The sequence below is a fragment of the Phocoena phocoena genome, chromosome 1 (genome assembly GCF_963924675.1).
Source record: "Phocoena phocoena chromosome 1, mPhoPho1.1, whole genome shotgun sequence".
In the NCBI taxonomy this organism is placed as follows: domain Eukaryota; kingdom Metazoa; phylum Chordata; class Mammalia; order Artiodactyla; family Phocoenidae; genus Phocoena; species Phocoena phocoena.
The window spans coordinates 134,879,336-134,902,308 of NC_089219.1; the positions used below are offsets into that span (position 1 = coordinate 134,879,336).

The window sequence follows — 22,973 nt, forward strand, 5'->3', positions numbered from 1 at the left end:
TCTGTGCCCTGGACGTGCGTGGAGCCTGGTGCCCTCCTGCCCAGGCGGTGGCCTTACCTGCTGTGCAGAGGGACAGTCGCAGCCCCGAGGCTGGCATGGCTGCAACACAGGACAAGACAGCTGGTGGAAAGGCTCCCCTCCTCTAGAAGAGGCTGCGCCTGGCAATTAATGAGCAGACGGGGGAGGGGAGGGCCCAGCCAGGGCTGGTTACTGTGGGAGGGAAGGGAGGAGGGCCGCAGACCGACAGCAGGAGAGCTGAGACTCCTGGGCCCTCAAGGCCCAGAGGGACAAGGGGCCAAGGGGAAGGAGAGAAGAGGGAGGACCGAGGAGGGACAGGAGCTGGCAGGTGTGGGCCAGGCTTGCTGCGCTCTCCTCCCTGCCCACCCTCTCAGCAACCACAGTGCCGGGGAGAGGCCAGCATGATCCCCATTTTACAGGTGAAAAAGCTGTGGCTCCAAGAAGGAAATGACTTGACTCAAAACTCCAGGGTCGGGCTTCCCTGGTGGCGCAGTGGTTGGGAGTCCGCCTGCCGACGCAGGGGACGCGGGTTCGTGCCCCGGTCCGGGAGGATCCCACGTGCCACGGAGCGGTTGGGCCCGTGAGCCATGGCCGCAGGGCCTGCGCGTCCCGAGCCTGTGCTCCGCAACGGGAGGGGCCGCAACAGTGAGAGGCCCGCGTACCGCAAAAAAGGAAAAAAAACCCTCCAGGGTAGGAAGTAGCAGGGCAACAATTCAAGCTCAGATCTCTGCAAAGCATGAGGTGGGGAGGTGATGGGCCCCCAACTAGTCCTGCTTCAGTGAGGCCAGAAGCCACCCATCCCAGGCTAGGCTCTGGCTCCCCAAGTAAGTACAGACCAGAGGCCAAGGCACTTTCTCTGGGGGACCAAGAACATCTCTCTCTCTCTCTCACTCTGCCTTCCTTCCTCCCAACACCCTGTTTATGCCCATAACTCTCTCCATTCCCCTAAGAGCTAAGCTGTTGGAAACCAAAGGCTGGAAGCCTCTTTTTTTCTGCCCTCCACCCCTTCATACCCTTCCTGAAGGGAAGGGCAAAGGGAAAGAGGAGAAAATGCTTCCTGCCTCAACAGTAACGTCCTGCACAGTATTCTCTTGTGCAGTGATGGCCTCAGATGACTTCTTCCCAGTGGCAGAACCCGTGTGTGCCAGGGCCACTCTCTAGGGATGGAAGAGAACCTGACAGTCCCATCCCGGAAAACACCACCCCTGCCAGGCCCCTCTCCCCTAGCCATTCACCCAGGTGTCCTCAGTCTCTTGACGTAAGGGCCATGCTAGGCTTCCCTCTGGGAGCGGAGAGAACTACTGGGGAAGCACAGTGAGTGTGGAGCGAGGCACAGTATCCACGCACCCTCACCTCCCCCAGGGCTGCTCCTGGCACTCTGGGTTGAAATTCCAGGTGCACTTCTCTTTTCTCCCACTAGTCCATGAGCCCCTTGAGAGCTGGGACTCTGCCATAGTCACAGAGCACTCACTCCATAATAAGTACAGCAAAAGCTCTCAGTGAGGAGGAGGTGCGATGGTTTGTATGAGGGGGGATTGCTATTATTCTTCTCTTTGGAGTCCCACTCCTTAGACTCTGTCTGGTCTATGGAGATCTGGCTTACTTGAATGAATGAGGAGCCTTACACTGGACATGGAGGGCCGGTGATGAGGGGAGGGGACAGCCTTGCTGCCTGGGACACCAGTTTCGCCCAAGTTGTGTGAGGAAACCCAGGCTGGATAAAGGGAAGAGAGAGAAGGAAGCAGCTGGCTGCATGAGCGACCCAGGAACAAACACTTGGTTTGCATGAGCCACAGGAGGCAAAGGGGTTCCTGGAAACTCCCTGTAGCATCTCTTCCCATCCCCCAGATTAGGAATGCTTTTCCACCTGCACACAATACACCCTTAGGTACGTACGTGTCTACAACTTAAACTTTCCCACAATCTCCCAGACTAACTAGATCTGTATCCCCGGAGTGGAAGCTGCATTTCCCACACTTGCCGTATTACTCAGACATGCTCTCAGCACCCCGAGAGCAGACAGGTTTTCTTCTGCAAAGTGAGCTGCTAACAACTTTCCGGGCTCTTTGTTAGAGATGTGCATTGTGGTTGCAATGTCCAGCCAAGCACAACTCGAGAGGTTTTTCTCTAAGCCTTGATGCCTGTGAGATAATAGAAAAAATATATATTGGTCTCTGCCCCCAGTACCTGGCACAGAGCTCCTGAAACCCTTGTAGTTTCCTGAGTGACAGGAGTGTCTTTTTTTCTGATGAAGTGACTCAGGGTGGCGCCTGGATTGGGGCCAGTCTCTAGAAAGACCAAGCCATGTTGAGAAGCTTGGAGTTTTCAGCACCAGCCTCCTGTCCTTCAGAGTTAATGATTGCTCAGGCCTACATAATGAAGCCTCCGCAGGGACTTCCCTGGTGGTCCAGTGGTTAAGACTCCATGCCTCCACTGCAGAGGGCATGGGTTCGATCCCTGGTCAGGGAACTAAGATCCCACATGCCACATGGTGCAGACACAAAAAGAAGGAGAAGGAGAAGAAGAAGTAGTCTCCGCCAAAATTCCAAAAGCATGAGGTTCAGAGAGCTTCTGGGTTGGTGAACACATGCAGACATGGGGAGAATGGTGTACTCAGAGAGGGCATGGAAGCTCCCTGCCCTTTCTTCATACCTCGCCTTGTGTCTCTGTCCCACCTGGGTATTCCTGGTAATCTGGTGAGTAAAATGTTTCTCTGAGTTCTGTGAGCCACTCTAGCAAATTAATTGAACCTGAGGAGGGGGTCGTGGGAGTCTCCAATCTATAGCTACTTGGTCAGAAGCACAGGTAACAACCTGGACTTGGGGCTGGCATCTGAAGCGGGGGGCGAGTAGGGGGTGGAGAGCCTTGTAAGACCGAGCCCTTAACCTGTGGGATCTGACACTAGCTCCAGTAGTGTCAGAACTGAATTGAATTGTAGGACACCCAGCTGGTGTCACAGAGAATCGCTGCTTGTAGGTGAAAACCCCCATATGTCTGGTGTCAGAAGTGGTGGGTGTGGTATGACATGGTGTGAGAGCAAAGGAGAAACACAAGGGGAAAGGCTGGGGGGGTGGTTTTCCTAAACAATTCCTTATCTGCGGAATGAGGGTAATAATAACTATCTTACAATGCTATTATGAGGATTAAATGAAATCATCTTTGTAGTGGCTTTGATACACTGCACAAATTCCAATGTGCAAGAAACATTGCATCATCTATTTGTCTCTAAATCAACTTAAAAATTTTAAGGTGTGTGCACAGTACAATGCACCTATTTTAAGTGTACAGTCTGATCGGTTTTGCAGAATGTATATACCAGTGGAACCACCACCACAGTCGAGTCATAGAACATTTCCAACACCCCAGAATATTCCCTGCTGCTCTTTGCAGCCATCCCTCCCCCACCCCAGCTTCAGACAGCCACTGATCTGTGTTCTGTCACTATAGATTTGTTTTCTAGCCTTTCATTTGAATGGAATTTCACTCAGTAAAACATCTGTAAGATTTACCCGTCTTGTCCTATGTATCAGTAGTCAACTCCTTTTTATTGTCCAAGGGTCTTCCATTGTAGGAAAATACTACAAGTTGTTTATTCATTCTCCTGCTGGCAGACGTGGTGTTGTTTTCCAGTTTGAGGCCATTATGAATGAAGCTGCTGTGAATATTCATGAACAAGTCTTTGTGTGGACATATGTTCTTATTTCTTTTGGGTAAATGCCTAGGGGTTGGATTGCTGGGTCATATGGTAAGTGTATGCTTATAAGAAACCGCTAACTCTCTTCCAGGGGGGTTATATCATTTTCCACTCCCACCAACAATGCATGATAATTTTCTCAGCGTGGACATGAACTGTTGAAGACAATTATGCCTCATGGGGCCATTCCTGCTCGAGGGAAAAGTTCTGTTACAGTTAGCTTCTCTAGATCCCCACACAGCTGGGGAAGCGGTGGAGCTCCTGGGGCAGGTCACTGGAGCCTTCCTCGGACGCTTCCTTGGGTCCCTTGGGGAGAGCCACCCAGGGTCCTTTGCTCTTGGGCACCCCTTAGGGGGCAGCACACCGTACTGGGCAGCCAGCCCTGCTTCCTTAATCCTGAAGAAACATTCTTCCTGGAACCTCATAGGGAACATGAACCCTTGGATTCTAAACTATAGCTGCTCAAATTTTTCATTTATTTTCCCCCCTCTTTTTAAGTGCTGTTTTAATAACTGATCTTTTTTTTAAATTATGCTTTATTCCTTTAAAAGTAAATGTGTTGGAGCCTGTGCTCCACAGCGGGAGAGGCCACAACAGTGAGAGGCCCACGTACCGCAAAAAAAGAAAAGTAAATGTGTTGGCCAGTAAGAACATGAAAAGATAATATCACTAATCATTAGGGAAATGCAAAACAAAACTACAAGGAATCACAGGTAGCCAATGTCTTCACACCTGCGCTACCCTGCCCTTCCACAGGGAAATCATGCCGTAGCCCCACACGTCCATGCACCTGTTTGGCATTAACCAAGCAGTGTGACAGGCTAGGGAGGCAGGAGACTGGAGAGGCTGGGGGCATGCTCCGAGCTGAGAACGAGCTCAGAAGGGGCCGAGATGGGGTGCAGCCACGGCCAAGGGCTGCGCAAGGGAATCTGAAAAATAGGGTGTTCCCTCCTGGCAGAGCAGGGCATCAGGAGGGTACGGACAAATACCCTCCCACTAGATGGGTGTCAGGAGACAAACACCACGGGTGAGCAGAGGGGGAGGGGTGACCCCTTGGCAGGGGCTGATTCATAAAGCTGAGCAGAGAAAGAGAGAGAGCCCTCTTCCTGGAAGATTTTGCCCTGAAACCACCAGCCACAGCAAGTGGCGTGGGAGAAAGCTCTCCAACAAAGGACAAAGGGAAGAAGGAGGGATCTGGTGTCCAAAGAGCCAGGGGCGAGGGTCTGAGGCCAAGCCGGAGGTCAGTTACCATGAGATCAGGCCTCACGCGCCAGGACTCAAGGAAGGAAACAGGCTGTGCTCCAGAAGATGAGGACATGGGTCAAGAAAGCAGCAGAGACAGGTAATATGATAGTTACTTTTACATATCATCTTGACGAGGTCACAGGGTACAGCTGACCCTTGAACGACGTGGGTGTTAGGGGTGCCAACCCCCGGACAGTCAGAACTTTGCATATTACTTTACAGTCAGCCTTGGTATCCATGGTTCCGCATCTGGAGATTCAACCAACTGCGCATAGCGTAGGACTGCAGTATTTCTTCTGAAAAAAATCCTCGTATAAGTGGACCTGTGCAATCCAAACCCGGGCACAAGGGTCAGCTGAATTTGGTTAAATATTATTCTGGGTATATTTATGAGGGTGTTTTGGATGAGATTAACATTTGAATTGGCAGACTGAGTAAAGCAGATTGCCCTCCCTAATGTGGGTGAGCCCCATCCAATCTGCTGAAGGCCTGGGTAGAATAAAAGGCTGAATAAGAAATAATTCTTTCTCTCTTTTACAGCTGGGACCTCAGTCTTCTGTACTCAGACAGGAACTTCCACCGTGGGCTCTCCTGGGTCTCCAGCTACAGATGGGAGATTTCGGGGCTTCTTGGCCTCCATAATCATGTGAGCCACTTCCTTAAAATAAATCTCTTGATTGTTAGACAGATAGATAGATAGGCAGATATTCTATCGATTCTGTTTCTCTGGAGAACCCTGATACAAGTAACCAAGTGGAAGGCAGAAGAGAAGGCCTGTTGAGTGTCTGCGGGGCCTGGCAGGGAGCAGCAGGACAGAGGCCAGGTAAGTTCACTGAGTGGCGTCAGCAAAAGGAATCTCACTGACACCAGGTCGGTACTGCAAAGTCTCCTTTGTGTGGACTTTGGGGCTTCCATTTTTCCAATTCTCTGAGTGCTGGGAGCTGAGGGAGATCCACGTACAAAACCCAAGGCTTGTTACATTTATGGATATCCCATTATTTCCCAAGGCAGGAACCCACAGGACCTCTGCGGGCATGTGTTACCTGCAGACACTGCGACGTGATGCAGTATCAGCCTGACACACTCACAGCTCGGAGGACACCTTCTTGCTCTACGTTGTTAGAGGATGTGTAGATCTAAGTCCAGTTCCAGCTGCTGTGTAGAGTAACAAGGCCAGGTAAAGGTGAACTTGGGCCAGATGGAGCAGAAAGAGAAGGCTGATTTGGTATGTAATACACCTGCTGGGACAGGCTAGCAACTCTCTCTGCTGGAAGGAAGACCCATGTGATACACGGGAGACAGGTAAACACTCACTGTCCAGGGCTCAGCATGGAGGGGATGGTCCCACTGATATGGGGGGAGCGTGTCATCTTCAGAGACCCAGGCAGGCACTGGCAATGGGAAAGTTTGATATGTGGTAGGTAGCATTCTCCCTCACCCCCCACCCCCGCCTCCTGCACTGGGTTTAGAGAAAAAATTGTCTAACGTGAAGGGTACCGGGAAGCTCACAAGGCCAGGTTAACATGGCAGAAAGCCAGCTCTGAGAACTGGGTCATGCACCTCCTCTGGGCTCTCAGCACCCTGAGCTTACTTACCATATTGTAAGTGCGATTCTAATGATGCCCTGTCAGCCCATCAATGATGAGTCCCTAGGGCCAGGGCCACGCCAGGTATCTTTGTGCTCCTGGTGCCTAGCAGAGTCCTTGGCACACAGTCAGGCTCAGTAAACGTGTGTTGAACCAGCAGGGGATTTGCTGTGGAGTCCCCTGCATAGTGACCCAGAGCTCCTTGCTAAGACCCAGCCTGGCCCTGAGCCTGGATAAGGGTGACCTGCCAATGAGTGGTGGCGTGGAGAACCAGGCCGGCCCTGGGATTCACGACTCCCTGCATGGCTTGTTATTGTCACAGGTTTTATTCTGTCACAAGAACGGGGTTGCTTTGTTTTGATCAAGAATTAGAAATACATCAACGCTTATGTTTAGAAGGCTCGGCAAGCGACTGTGGTCTGCTTCCGTGTTCGATTCCACCCACGTTGTCTTTCCCAGACAGTGATTTTTCACACGAGTTTTGCCACCCAGAGGAGCGGTGTCACTTACGCCTCCTTCCTCAACTTCGAGTGGAGCCCAGGGCCCAGAGGGTTCTTCTCAAAGTGTTAGTCTGTCACATGGCCCAGGGACACCCCAGAGCCATGTGGACAGGAGCAGGGGGTGGAGCGGGGAGCTGCCAGTGGCCCCAAGGAACAAGGCGGGGGTGGAGCCCGGGTGGACTTGTGGATTCAGTCTCCTGAGCAGGGGAACAGACTTGCTGGAGAAAGTGCTCCCTGCAGAACCAACATACAGGGCGACGAGCTGGCAAGCTCTTGTGAGGTAAAGGCCGTCATCCGAGGTGATGTATCTGCACCCCCCCAAAAAAAAAAAAAAATGTATCCGCGCGATGTTTGGCTACAAAGAACCAGCCAAGTGAAATCACTTGTTGTAAAAAATGATGAGGGGCTTGATAGTAAGGCATCAGATCTGCTTTTAGCATGGCCACTAATTAAAATGACCAATGCTGAGAACCCACGAGATGTCACCAAATAGAAGTCCCCAACATTTCCATAGGCCATGTGTTTGTGGGTCACCAGGCAGGAGTTACTGCTGCACGTGTGTGACTTTCCAAAGACCTACAATTAGCGGGAACATGGGGCCATATCCATTCACCAGTCACGTTCTTAGTTGCAAAAGGAATCCACATCAGCTGGTTTAATTGTTGGGAGGGCTGGAGAAAGAGGCTGAACTCCCAGCTTCTAGGACAGCATTCAGCCCCTCATCAGAGTTAGGCTTACCTACATGGATGCTGAATAATTTTAGATCCCAGGGGAGGCTACATCCCTTTGACTCTCGAAACACAAATCATAGTTACCCTCAGGATGGCCTCAGTATTCTTCATCGCCTGTCATCTGGGCTTTTTACCAACTGCACTGTCCACATACTGCTTCTTGCTCTAACGCTCTTCCAGGATAGTAGAAAAACCAGGAGAAAAGAATGGAGTTGGGTGTAGGAGGGGAGAGGGGACAGAGCCAGTTGTGCAGTCAGGCCTGGGCATCAGAGATCGTCCTGCCGAGACTGGCACCCCTCCCCCAGCACAGAGAGTCCCGGATTAGCACAGTACGTGCACCTTGAACCGGAGAGACCTCAGGGCATCCCAACCCAAAATAGCTTTAGGCTCGAGGAAGGGTCAGGAGAGCAGGTGTGTGGGCTTCCAGGAGAAGCTCGTTGTTGAGGGCAGACACCTCCTCCTGGTCTTTGGGTGAGTCCCTCTGGGAAAGGAGCCGGCAATTTTTGCTTCTCCTGGGGTGTGCCTTGTGCTTGGCTGTGGTCCTTCAGGGTGGGCTTTCCAGGACAGCCCCTCTCCCCTTGCAGGAGGGAGACTTCGTGGCTTTGGAACCCGACCTGAGGTCCTCTTCTCAGCGGCCAAGGCACCCCAGGCTCAAAGTTGTGGCGACACTCAGGCCGGCGTGCAGGTCCTGGGCATTGTGACCTTAGCTGTTCCACATACAGAGAGATGGGCATCCTGCCCTCACCTCAGCCTGTAACCTGCAGTGGCCTGGTCCCGGGGGCCCATTGTGGGGAGGTTGGGAAGTTGAAGAACACTCTGGCCTCCTCCATCATGTTGGCCAAGAGGGCAGAACTGAAGAAAACAAACCTGGTAAAGGAGAAACGTTGCTGGCCAATGTGGGGCCTCTTTGAACTCTCACTGGATGGAGTTGGGGGGTACAGAGAGTCCCCAACGAACCCTCGGCTTTTCTTTCTACCTCTGAGCATGACGTGGCCTCTCAGGCTGGAAGGAGGGTGGGGAACGGACCCCTGGGCTTGGGGTGGGAAGGACCCCTGCCAGGAAAAGGAGCACCGAAATGCCCCACCCCTATCCCGGCCACTCCGGAGCCATGACCCCAGCCAGGCCTGCATCTTACCCGCGTGTTTAAGGCACGCAAGAACCTCATCAGATAAAGGTAATTATCATCCACAATTTACAGACGAGGAAGTGAAGGCTCAGAGAAGCTAAATGACGTGCCTAAGTCAACACAGCTGGTAAAGGAGGGCAGCTGAGACTAGAATTCAAGTCTGTCTGTCTACCTCCAAAGTCAATGCTCCTGAAAAAATACTTAGACGGCTTCCTTGAGTTATCTTAAAGTGTACCCGCCAGCCCTCACCCCCGCCAGCTCCCCAGGGAGAGGGCTGCCTGCCGAACAGGCAGGTGTCACTCATGAGAGGAGTAGAACATGAGAAAATGTGAGTTATCTTGGCTCAGGCGCTGGGGGTATGTGGGCCTGAGCTTAAGTGCAGTTGGACAGGCAGGGTTGGGTGGGTGGAGGGTCCTCCCCAGTCCTGATGCCTGGCAGCCTGAATCCCAGCCTCCTGTCTCTGCAGAACAAGAACTACAAGGCAGTTTGCCTGGCATTGAAGCCAGAGCTGATCAGAGTAAGAAGCTTGTTTGAGGCCATACCGGCAGCCAGGCCTGAGACGCATGGGGAGGTGACTTGGAGTCGGGGGTCATTCGCTGTTCCTGGTGGCCAAGACTTGTCCCAGATGCTGGCGGATATATTGAGAGAGAGACAAGCTCTCTGCTCTCAAAGAACAAAGCGGCTACCTAAATAAATAAGGAAAAATTCAGCAGTTTTACCTATGATGCAGGGAATTAAAATAGGGAGATGTGACGGGGGGGTTTGCTGGGGGTTGAAGGCATCAGGAAGGCCTTCCTCTGAGCTGAGAGCTGTAGGACAAGCCTGCGGCCCCCTGGAGGGCTGAGGACGAGCGCTGTGGGCAGAAAAAGCAGTGTGCACAGAGGCCCTAAGATGGGAATGAGTATGTCTGTGGAGGGGACAGAAAGCTGAGGCCCAGTGGGCCAGGAAGGGAGTGGAATGAGATGAGCTCAGAGAGGAGAGAAGGATGGAGGAAACTCCTACACAGGTGAGGCCAGGTTACCTCTGCGCTGACCCAAAGGGAGGAGCAGAAACTCGGGGTCATCCCTCCTGCCTCACCCTCCCACACCTGCAGTTTCCAATATTCTGTGTCTCTGTTTCCAACCAACAGACATATGACTACAAAGGAGCTAAACAAGAAGGGCCATTTACCAAACCAGGAGGGACAAAGGAGCTAAAGGTAGGTGTGTGGACCCAGGAGACAGGAAGTTGGATCAGCACAGTGAACAGGTGGGGCCAACAGAACAACTTCTGCAGCAGGTGAACTGCCGGCATCTACAGTTCTGCTCCAGCCCCTGTGACTCCTTTTCTTCTGGTTCTCTCTATTTTAAAATAATTTCAGACTTACAGAGTGTTTTCCAAAAAATGGTACAATGAGTTCTAGTATACCCTTCCCCCAGATTCCCAAATGTTGGCATTTTATCTTGGGTTTTTTTTCTCTCTTTCGTATTCACACACCTATATATAACATATATATTTCCTGAACCATCTGCGAGCAAGTGGTTCTCTCAAATTTCGGTATATATTTCCTCAAAACAAGAACACTCTCTTACACAGCCACAGTACAATTATCCAAACATCAAAAGCAGGAAATTAATGTTGATAGAGTTCTCACCTACAGCCCTTATTCTAATTTCACCCGTTATCCCACTAATGTCTTTCATAACAAAAGAGAAGATAACTTTTTTGGTCTGGGATCCAATCCGGAATCACACCTTGCATCTAGTTTCCATGTCTCTTCAGTCTTTTTTCGTCTGGAACAGTTCTTCGACCTTGTCTTTTGGGACACTGTCGTTTTTGATGACAAATCATTTATTTTGTAGAATGACCCTGAATCTGGGTTGTCTGATGCTTCCTCACCATTAGACTTAGGCCATGCATTTTTCGGTGGTCACACCACAGGAGTGAAAGTATGACCTTTTCAAAGTGCATCACATCTGGAGGTACAGGATGTCTGTGTGTCCCACTATCCTATTTTCTTAATAGCATCCTTTCTTTCCTCCCTGCTGGCATCTATCCCTCTGCTCCTCTTTTGGCAATGCCCCAGGATCTTTCCTTTCCTCCTTTTGACCGTTTCCCTTCCATCCAAGACATTTCTTTACTCCTTCTCTATTTTATTTTCTCAGAATGAACTCAGGGAGGTGAGGGAAGAGCTCAAGGAAAAAATGGAGGAGATAAAACAGGTAACAGGATGAGACTTTTCAGCTCACGGAGAAAAAGTGTAGCTTCAAGGAAAATGCAATGCCTAACTTTGAATAGTAAAGAAAATCAGAAATTGCATGGAAAAAGCAATCAAACCAACTGAGCCCACATCCCCTAGAATGTTTAAGTGTCAGCAGCTTAGGTTATCTGTTTCTTACTTGTTTGATGCTTAAACCCAAATTTTGAATGATAAGGGCTCTCTAAGATATCTCATTGATAAGGGTGGGGAGATACAACCTTAGTGACAGAGTGAGAGGGGCTGACCTGGAATTGGGGGGCAGTCAGGGACCAATTCCATTGTCCTAATACTCCTCCCCTGAGCAAGCTGCAGAGCAAGAATCCTCTTCTTGTTTCTCTGATGGAATCACCTATAGCCTATTTATGAACAAAGGAAATGCTCAAGCAAGAACGTGTAATTGAAGCTGTGGTCTGAGCTCCACATGGCAGCCTTGCAATGACCAGATCCAAGCTGTGCCAAGGCTGCTGCTGGTGTTGACTTGATGATACACTCACCCTAGTCCCTTCACAGACTCTTGGGAAGAAAATGGCTTTAGTAGGCCATTATTAGAGCATTCCTTAATCTTTATCTAGCTCATTCCAGGGGAGCAGCTGCAGCCCTTAGCTTAAAATGCCTGAAAGACAGCTCCACATTCAATAATGTGCTCTTTGCCTTTCTTCCTCACTAGATAAAAGATGTAATGGACTAGGATTTTGAAAAACTCCAGGAATTTGTGGAGATTATGAAGGTAAGCATTTACTGAGTGCCCTCCATGGGCCAGTACCATACTAGGAATCATGCAAGGAGATGCCAGAGCCTGCCCTACAAGTGCTTACAGCTTAATAAGAGACCCAAACTCTATTGCAAAAAGAATTAAATAACAAGTAAGTACCAAGCTAAATGATGACTGGTTGTCAACTAACCAGGGGTTTAGAGAAATGAGTAATGAATGCGGGTTGGGGTAACCAGAAAAGTCCTTTTAGAGGAAGTGAGCCTTAAGGTGAGTCTTAAGGCAGCATTGGAAGTTTAATGTGACTCTAACCAAGAGCCCAGTAAGATTATTTTTGAACTCAATAATTACTAAAAGGATCATCTAGATTCTAGAATAGCAGTTTACAGACTTTGGTGGGTTTCAGAATCACCAGGAGCACAAATATGGGAAACAGAGCTCAGGCCCTGTGTTGATGGGGCTGGCACCCTGGGGTTTTGTTCATGTTCCCAGGTAGAAGTTTGAGAACAACAAATGCAGAAGCATAAATAGAAAAAAGCATTTATTTATAAATTTTTCAAGAGTTGTAAGGGAGCATTACTTCTACCAGATATTAAAATCATAATGAAGCCAACTTCATAATCAAATTAAGGTGGTACAGCCCAAGGATAACCAGACAAATGAAGAAGCCAACATAGATAATCCTGTAACAGCCTCTCTGCCTGGGATGCACTGAGAATCACTTCTGAGGATTTCTAAAGTCCATTTACCCAGGCCCTGGCCCAGATGAACTGAACAAAAACCTCCAAGTTTGGGCACAGTTGCTGAAAACTCTTAAGTGATTCAGATGCTTGCTCCTGATGAGAACCAGGTCCTTAGCACTTTAGCAGTAGTTATTAACATTGGCTACGTGCTGAAATCACCTTACTGTGGATTTGAACAGCTCCTCTTTACACCTGGCTGCACCCCATAGCAATTATATCAGAACCTCTTAATATGAGGTCTGCGGACTTCCCTGGAGGTACAGTGGTTAAGAATCCGCCTGCCAGTGCAGGGAACACGGGTTTGATCCCTGGTCCGGGATGATCCCACATTGCGCAGAGTAACTAAGCCCGTGTGCCACAACTACTGAGCCTGCACTCTAGAGCCCTCGAGCCACAACTACTGAGCCCACGCACTGCAGCTACTGAAGTCTGTGCACCTAGAGCCTGTGCTCTGCAACAAGAGAAGCCACTGCAGTGAGAAGCTTGTGAACCTCAACGAAGAGCAGCCCCGGCTCGCCACCACTAGAGAAAGCCACGCACAGTAACACAGACCCAACACAGCGAAAAATAAATTAAAAAAAAAAAAAAAGAATGGAGGCAAAAATCAAGGTGATACAAGAAATGTTTAACAAAGACCTAGAAGAATTAAAGAACAAACAAACAGAGATGAACAATACAATAACTGAAATGAAAAATACACTAGAAGGAATCAATAGCAAAATAACTGAGGCAGAAGAACAGATAAGTGACATGGAAGACAGAATGGTGGAATTCACTGCTGCGGAATGGAATAAAGAAAAAAGAATGAAAAGAAATGAAGACAGACTAAGAGACCTCTGAGACAAAATTAAATGCAACAGCATTAGCATTATAGGGGTCCCAGAAGGAGAAGAGAGAGAGAAAGGACCAGAGAAAACATTTGAAGAGATTATAGTCGAAAACTTCCCTAACATGGGAAAGGAAATAGCCACCCAAGTCCAGGAATCACAGAGCGTCCCATACAGGATAAACCCAAGGAGAAACACGCCGGAACACATAGTAATCAAATTGGCAAAAATAAAAGACAAAGAAAAATTATTGAAAGCAGCAAGTGAAAATTGACAAATAATATACAAGGGAACTCCCATAAGGTTAAGAGCTGATTTCCCAGCAGAAACTCTACAAGCCAGAAGAGAGTGGCATGATATATTTAGGTGCTGGAAAGGAAGAACCTACAACCAAGATTACTCTACCTGGCAAGGATCTCATTCAGATTTGAGGGAGAAATCAAAAGTTTTACAGACAAGCAAAAGCTAAGAGAATTCAGCACCACCAAACCAGCTCTACAACAAATGCTAAAGGAGCTTCTCTAAGTGGGAAACACAAGAGAAGAAAAGGACCTGCAAAAACAAACCCATAACAATTAAGAAAATGGTCATAGGAACATATGTATTGATAACTGCCTTAAATGTGAATGGATTAAATGCTCCAACCAAAAGACACAGGCTCACTGAATGGATACAAAACCAAGACCCATATATATGCTGTCTACAAGAGACCCACTTCAGACCTAGGGACACATACAGACTGAAAGTGAGGGGATGGAAAAAGATATTCCATGCAAATGGAAATCAAAAGAAAGCTGGAGTAGCAATACTCATATAAGATAAAATAGACTTTAAAATAAAGAATGTTACAAGAGACAAGGAAGGACACTACATAATCATCAAGGGATCAATCCAAGAAGAAGATATAACAGTTATAAATATATATGCACCCAACATAGGAGCACCTCAATACATAAGGAAACTGCTAACAGCTGTAAAGGAGGAAATCGACAGTAACAGAATAATAGTGGGGGGCTTTGACACCTCACTTACACCAATGGACAGATCATACAAAATGAAAATAAATAAGGAAACATAAGGTTTAAATAACACGACAGACCAGATAGATTTAGTTGATATTTATAGGACATTCCATCCAAAAACACCAGAATACACTTTCTTCTCAAGTGCACATGGAACATTCTCCAGGATAGATCACATCTTGGGTCACAAATCAAGCCTCAGTAAATTTCAGAAAATTGAAATCATATCCGACATCTTTTCTGACCACAATGCTATGAGATTAGAAATCAATTACAGGGGAAAAAAGGGTAAAAAACAGAAACACATGGAGGCTAAACAATATGTTACTAAATAACCAAGAGGTCACTGAAGAAATAAAAGAGGAAATAAAAAAATACCTAGACAAATGACAACAAAAATACGACGATCCAAAATGTATGAGATGCCGCAAAAGCAGTTCTAAGAGGGAAGTTTATAGCAATACAAGCCTACCTCAAGAAACAAGAACAATCTCAAATAAACAATCTAACCTTATACCTAAAGGAACTAGAGAAAGAAGAACAAACAAAACCCAAAATTAGCAGAAGGAAAGAAATCATAAAGATCAGAGCAGAAATAAATGAAATAGAAACAAAGAAAACAAGAGCAAACATCAATAAAACTAAAAGCTGGTTCTTTGAGAAGATAAACAAAACTGATAAACCATTAGCCAGACTCATGAAGAAAAAGAGAGAGAGAGGACTCAAATCAATAAAATTATAAATGAAAAAGGAGAAGTTATAACAGACACTGCAGAAATACAAAGCATCCTAAGAGACTACTACAAGCAACTCTATGCCAATAAAATGGACAACCTGGAAGAAATGGACAGATTCTTAGAAAGGTATAACCTTCAAAGACTGAGCCAGGAAGAAATAGAAAATATGAACAGACCACTCACAAGTAATGAAATTGAAACTGGGATTAAAAATCTTCCAACAAACAAAAGTCCAGGACCAGATGGCTTCACAGGTGAATTCTATCAAACATTGAGAGAAGAGCTAACACCCTTCCTTCTCAAACTCTTCCAAAAAATTGCAGAGGAAGGAACACTCCCAAACTCATTCTATGACGCCACCATCACCCTGATACCAAAACCAGAGAAAGATACTACAAAAAGAGAAAATTACAGACCAATATCACTGATGAATATAGATGCAAAACTCCTCAACAAAACACTAGGAAACAGAATCCAACAACACATTAAAAGGATCATATACCATGATCAAGTGGGATTTATCCCAGGGATGCAAGGATTCTTCAATATACGCAAATCAATCAACGTGATACACCATATTGACAAATTGAAGGAGAAAAACCATATGATCATCTCAATAGATGCAGAAAATAGATGCACAAAATTCAATACCCATTTATGATAAAACCACTCCAGAAGGTAACCTACCTCAATATAATAAAGGCCATGTATGACAAACCCACAGCAAACATCATCCTCAATGGTGAGAAACTGAAAGCATTTCCTCTAAGATCAGGAACAAGACAAGGATGTCCTCTCTCCACTATTATTCAACATACTTTTGGAAGTCATAGCCATGGCAATCAGACAAGAAAAAGAAATAAAAGGTATACAAATTGGAAAAGAAGAAGCAAAACTGTCACTGTTTGCAGATGACATGATACTATACATAGAGAATCCTAAAGATGCCACCAGAAAACTACTAGAGCTAATCAATGAATTTGGTAAAGTTTCAGGATACAAAATTAATGCACAGATACCTCTTGCATTCCTATACACTAATGATGAAAAATCTGAAAGAGAAATTAAGGAAACACCCCTATTTACCACTGCAACAAAAAGAATAACATACCTAGCAATAAACCTACCTAAGGAGACAAAAGACCTGTATGCAGAAAACTATAAGACACTGATGAAAGAAATTAAAGGTGATACCAACAGATGGAGAGATATACCATGTTCTTAGGTTGGAAGAATCAATATTGTGAAAATGACTATACTACCCAAAGCAATCTACAGATTCAATGCAATCAAATTACCAATGGCATTTTTTACAGAACTAGAAGAAAAAATCTTAAAATTTGTATGGAGACACAAAAGACCCCGAACAGCCAAAGCAGTCTTGAGGGAAAAAAACAGAGCTGGAGGAGTCAGACTCCCTGAATTCTGACTATACTACAAAGCTACAGTAATCAAGACAATAGGGTACTGGCACAAAAACAGAAATATAGATCAATGGAGCAGGATAGAAAGCCCAGAGATAAACCCACACACCTATGGTCAACTAATCTATGACAAAGTAGGCAAGGATATACAATGGAGAAAACACAGTCTCTTCAATAAATGGTGCTGGGAAAACTGGACAGCTACATGTAAAGGAATGAAATTAGAACACTCCCTCACACCATGCACAAAAATAAACTCAAAATGGATTAGAGACCTAAATGTAAGATCAGACACTATAAAACTCTTAGAGGAAAACATAGGAAGAACACTCTTTGACATAAATATCAGCAACAACTTTTTTGACCCCCCTCCTAGAGTAATGGAAATAAAAACAAAAAGAACCAAATGGGACCTAATGAAACTTAAAAGCTTTTGCAAAGGAAAGGAAAGTACAAACAAGGTGAAAAGACAACCCTCAGAATGGGAGAAAATATTTGCAAACAAATCAACTGACAAAGGATTAATCTCCAAAATATATAAAGAGCTCATGCAGCTCAATATTTAAAAAAACAAACAACACAATCAAAAAATGGGCAGAAGACCTAAATAGACATTTCTTCAAAGAAGACGCATGAAAAGCTGCTCAACATCACTAATTATTAGAGAAATGCAAATCAAAACTACAATGAGGTATCACCTCACACCAGTTAGAATGGGCATCATCAGAAGATCTACAAACAACAAATGCTGGAGAAGGTGTGGAGAAAAAGGAACCCTCTTGCACCTTTGGTAGGAATGTAAATTGATACAGCCACTATGGAGAACAGTATGGAGGTTCCTTAAAAAACTAAAAATAGAATTACCATATGACACAGCAATCCCACTACTGGGCATATACCCAGAGAAGACCATAATTCAAAAAGACACATGCACCCCAGTGTTCATTGCAGCACTATTTACAATAGCCAGGTCATGGAAGCAACCTAAATGCCCAGCGACAGACAAATGGGTAAAGAAGATGTGGTACATATATACAATGGAATATTACTCAGCCATAAAAAGGAACAAAATTGGGTCATTTTTAGAGACATGAATGAATCTAGAGACTGTCATACAGAGTGAAGGCAGAAAGAGAAAAACAAATATATATTAATGCATATATGTGAAACCTAGAAAAATGCTACAGATGAACCAGTTTGCAGGGTAGAAATAGAAAGATGTAGAGAAGAAATGTATGGACACCAAGGGGGGAAAATGGTGGGGGGGAGGGATAATTTGGGAGACTGGGACTGACATCTATGCACTGCTATATATAAAGTATATAACTAATAAGGACCTACTGTATAGCACAGGGAACTCTTCTCAATACTCTGTAATGACCTATATGGGAAAATAACTTTTAAAAGAGTGGATATATGTATAGGTATAACTGATTCACTTTGCTGTACAGCAAAAACTAACACAACATTTTAAATCAATTATACTCCAATAAAGATTAATTTAAAAAAAAGAATATTGCCTGACTATATAAGGGAAAAGCTTAACTCAGTTAACAGTATAAACTGAAATAGTATATAAAGTGAATTATAAAAATAATGTATTTAACTGGACGGTCTAAATATAATTACAATGGAAGAAATCACAAAGGAAATATTGTTAATGTTTAACAATACAAAAAAATTAAAAATTATAACAGAAAAGCACCATACACGGAGTGAAAAAGTAAGCAACAGTTTTGGAGAAATAATTTTCCACAAATATGATAGACATAGAAAAAAGCTTTTTATCTGTAACATACAAAGCTCACACAAATCAATAAGAACCAACTAGGAAAATGGGCAAAGGGTATATGTGAACAATCCACAGAGGGGAATATTACTAAAAAGCAATAAATATATTAACAAGTTTTACCTCATGAGTAATCAAATAACTGCAAATGAAAACAATACTTAGATAATTGGCACATTCAAATAAGCCAAGTTGTAATTTATGACAATTATAAAGCAAGGTAGGAATGCTCTTGTACTGCTGATTGGAGTACAAGTTTGTACAAAACTAAAAAGGAATTAGACAATAGGTATCAAAAATATCAAAACTCCATGACTTATCAACTCCTTGACTTCTCAGAATTTAACCTATGAGAATAATCAGAAATGCCAGCATGGGTATATATAAAAAGAAGTTCATCACGGGATTATTTATAATAGCAAAAAATTGTAAACAACCACAATTTTCAAAAGTAGAGGAATAGCCAAAAGAAGTACGATACATCTATATAATGAAAATTCACTATAGGAGACAGAATTTAGAAAGAATACTTTTAATGAGAAGTAAAAAAGCAAGATGCAAGTAATATATACAGGCTGACCTCAACAGGTGAAAAGAAATTGGTAAGTAAATATATAGAAAAAAGACTGGAAAGAAATATACCAAAAGGGTTAATTGCTGTTATTGAAAGGTGATGAGATTAATTTTTTCTTTTATATTCCTCTGTATTGTCCAAATTTTCTGCAAAGGGCATGTCTTATTTCTATATCAAAATGCAAACACAGTAAGTGTTTTGTTAGTGGGTAGGACTGGGTATCACAAGGCACAAAGGAGGCTATTTCGGGCACGGGAACAGCTTGCACACAGCATGGAAGCAGGATGAACGCGAAGCTTCTCGCAGTCAGTGGGGAGATCGGTCATAAAAGAGGGATCACTGGGGGAAACTGTGAGAAATAAAATGGAATGGGCACAAAGGCGGTGGATAATGAAGGCTTCTGAAAGACAGGCAGACAGGTTGGGACTTGGTCATGGAAGCAGTAAGAGGCCCCTGGAGATTCTTAATCAAAGAACATGCTAGGAGCAGCACTTCAGAAAGCTGAGCTGGCAGCTGCTTGCAAGGTGGCCTGGGGGCGCCGGGGGAGTCGGTGGGGGCCGTCTGGAGCAAGAATATCAAACTGGAAGCCGCATCTCCGCTCAAGGTGAAGAAAGCTGGACCAAGTGTAGAAACAGAAGGAAAAGGGTAAATCTGAAAGATGCAGCGAAGGAAAAATAACCTTCTTGGTGACTGATTCAGTATAAAGAATGAAGGAGAGGCAAGCGTGCATGATAACACCAAAGTTTTAATCCGGACGATTAGAAAAAAGTGGTGACAGTGACAGGCTAGTTGGGAAGCAGCTAATTTAGAAGAGAAAGTGAAGAGGTCAGTTTGGAACATGATGAGTTTGAAGTGATGGTGAGACTTTTAAGAATATGGGACGTTTTGACTCTGACATTTTGGACCCGGAGGAATATTGACTTCAAGGATATTTGACTTTATTTACAAATACAAATGTCTTATTCAAAATGTATACGAACATTTTAAAATGCTTTTCAAGAAGATATTTTTTGGAAATCATTTCCATCCTGACGGTGTAATTCCTTGATCAATTTTCTACCCCAGATCAGTAAACTCTCCCTAGATCTTTCATTTTTTATTAAAATGGTTTTCCTTGAAGCAAATTATTTTTCATTTATATTTTGTGATATTCAATCCAACCCTGTTTTTGTCCTTAACAGATATTGTCACTAATACTGTCACCATCTTAGAAGTTCTTTGTGACCACTATTTCTATCCAATTTTTCCAGGTCAAATTTTACAGATCTAAAATTTGCCAAGAAGATTTTATTATTATTTCAGTTCTTAATAATAAATGTGAGGTGCCATTTGAGCTACTGTCTACTTTATTTTGCGTTGACCATTTCTGCCAGGAGTTGGGTAAAATATGGAACAAACGCAGATACACAGGATCTACGTACATGGCAGGGGTCAAAACACTGGTGTCAGAAACGTCTTTAGGGGGGAGGTCATGGGGTTTGTTTTCTTTTTATAAATTTATTTACTTTATTCATTTTTGGCTGTGTTGGGTCCTTGCTGCTGTGCACGGGCTTTCTCTAGTTGCGGCGAGCGGGGGCTACTCTTCGTTGTGGTGCGTGGGCTTCTCATTGCGGTGGCTTCTCTTGTTGTGGAACACAGGCTCCAGGAGTGTGGGGCTTAGTAGCTGTAGCTCGCAAGCTCAGTAGTTGTGGCTCATGGGCTCTAGAGCGCAGGCTTAGTAGCTGTGGCACACGGACTTAGTTGCTCTGTGGCATGTGGGATCTTCCCGGACCAGGGTTCAAACCTGTGTCCCCTGCATTGGCAGGCGGATTCTTAACCACTGCCCCACCGGGGAAGATTGCATAGGCATTGAACCAAGGCAGATAAGGGTTTTATTCAAGTGTGAGATCAGGTAAAATAGATCCTGGCCTCTGACTCACATGGAGACTTTGGACAAGCCCCCAGTGACTCTGCCTGTGCTTCAGCTTCACTGTGGAATGGGTGAGGTCACAGGGAGGGGTGGCACGTGTCAGGCACATCCTGATGAGCCACCCTACCCAGGGCTGGTGAGGATTCTTGAGGAAGTAAGATGCTGTGGTGGTCTCTGAGTGGTTTGCAGAGTGAGGCAGGAAAAGGGACTTCAAAAGCCCTTCATGATGATGATTTTAGCTTTGAATTCTCTCTTGAAGGAAATGCAAAAGGATGTGGATGAGAAGATGGATGTTTTAATAAATATACAGAAGAATAGCCAGCTGTGAGTGTAACCTGCACCCGTCTCTCCTCAACCCTAAAGAATCTCCTCCCTTCGCTTTGCGAAGTGTCCTCAGGGTTCAGTGGACTCCCAGATCCTTCAAGGAGCTCTCTTGGTTTCTCTTCCCCAGTGGCTTGTAGTCAAGGCCTTCCACGGCCAACCATGCTACCGGTTATCTCCTTTCCTGTTGAAAATTATCTCCCCAGTTCTGCCCCTCCCTGACTCCCCAGTCCTCTCAGGAGAGGACCAAAGGAGCAGCAAGAACTCAGGCTGATAGGAAAGATGGACACAGACCCACAGATCCGGCAGAAGAAGATGGATGGAGCTGATGGAGTACCACTTGCCCTTCACAAAAAGATGACGGCACTACAACAACCAAAAAAAGATCCAATGGATTCCCTTCACCAATGTGATACCTGCTGTGTAATGAAGCCCTCCCTGCCCCTGCCCCAGTGTTACACCCCTGGGTTTCTGTTCCCCTCGACCTCCCCTGGGCTCTCTCACTCTCTTACCTCTTGCTGTAAAGCACTGGTTCCACTCCTCTCCTGGCCCCAGGATGCCTCCCTAGTCTTGAGTCCTCTCTGGGGTCTTGCCCTATAGGCCTGGGGTGATTCCGAAACCATGACCAAGTAGGACTCAACCCTGGATGCACCTGTTCCCAAGTGCAACTGTATTGTTCTGTCCTTTCCTATAGCAAGACCTGATGAGGTGCCCAGCAGCCTGGCCATCTTGGACCAGGGAAAAATGATCTTTCTGGTGCCGTTTCTGTCCTCCACAGGAAAAATGTTTGTTGTGTGCCCCAAAGAACAACTACAATCAGCGGTAGGTAGACCCGTGGAAGCCCCTTATCTCAGTCCGGTGCCCCGTCCTCCCAAAGGCAGTGTGCTCAGGGGTGCATTCCCATCAAATCTCACCCGTGGTTATGGTTATGCAGGCTCTGCCCCACATCACATCCACTCAGTCTTAGAGGACGTGGCACAGGAAGGAGGACGTGCTTAGCCCAGCCTGGCGACTGCTGCCTAGAGGCCCCCGTGGAGTGGAGGCTGCCTTGCCAGCTGCTGAGCTGACCTTGCCTCAGGCTCCTGACTTTCTCCCCATATAACAGGCAACTTCCATACCAGGCCTGGGCATCCTTTTCACCCTCGGCATCTGGACTTGCTTTCTGATTTATCTGTGCTTCAACTCCTGTGTGACTGAGGACGTAGTTCCAACGTAGTGTCACCGCAGGAGCTGTGAGCGGCTCCGGTTCAGCCTCTCCCCACTCCTTGAGCTGTACAGCAAATGCTTGCTGCCCTCTTGCATACCACCCTGCCCTTGTCTCCCTCTACCCAGAGAGTAAAATCTTCATTTAAAGCCAAAGCGGGAGTCAAAGCGTTGACTATCAGCCTGAAACTTGAGTGTGCAAGGAGTGTCACTGTTTTGGATTGAAATCAGTGTATTTCAGCCTCCAACCTCTCTTCTTGCTTCCTGATGGTTTAGTGGAAAATTCTTCAGGTCATCTTTAGGGTCTTCCTAAGGATGATCCTTCCCCCCCTCATCCCTGCTTCCCTCCTCTTCACCCGGTTCTGAAAATGTCCCAGGTCAAAAGAGAGGAAGGGAGGCCCTGAAGATACCAGATGCCATTCTGCGTGATCCCAGAAGTGTGCGTGTGAGTGTGTGTGTGTGTGTGTGTGTGCACGCACACACGCGTGTATGTTGGACAATGGGAGGAACCCCCGGGCCCAGGGTCTTGACCACTGGACTGCCGGGGGATTCCCACACGTGCCAGTTTTAAGAACT

The 22,973-nt window shown here is 45.8% G+C and overlaps 1 protein-coding gene across 1 annotated transcript; it reads left to right on the top strand.

Moving 5' to 3' along the window:
• The first annotated feature begins 8,605 nt into the window (after positions 1–8,605).
• Positions 8,606–22,360, top strand: TEX35 (testis expressed 35). Its single transcript, XM_065896209.1, is given in 9 exon segments — positions 8,606–8,644; positions 9,367–9,417; positions 10,030–10,098; positions 11,045–11,101; positions 11,807–11,866; positions 21,133–21,197; positions 21,425–21,617; positions 21,973–22,016; positions 22,300–22,360. Coding segments are annotated over 9 exon segments (639 nt in total).
• The last annotated feature ends 613 nt before the right edge of the window (positions 22,361–22,973 follow it).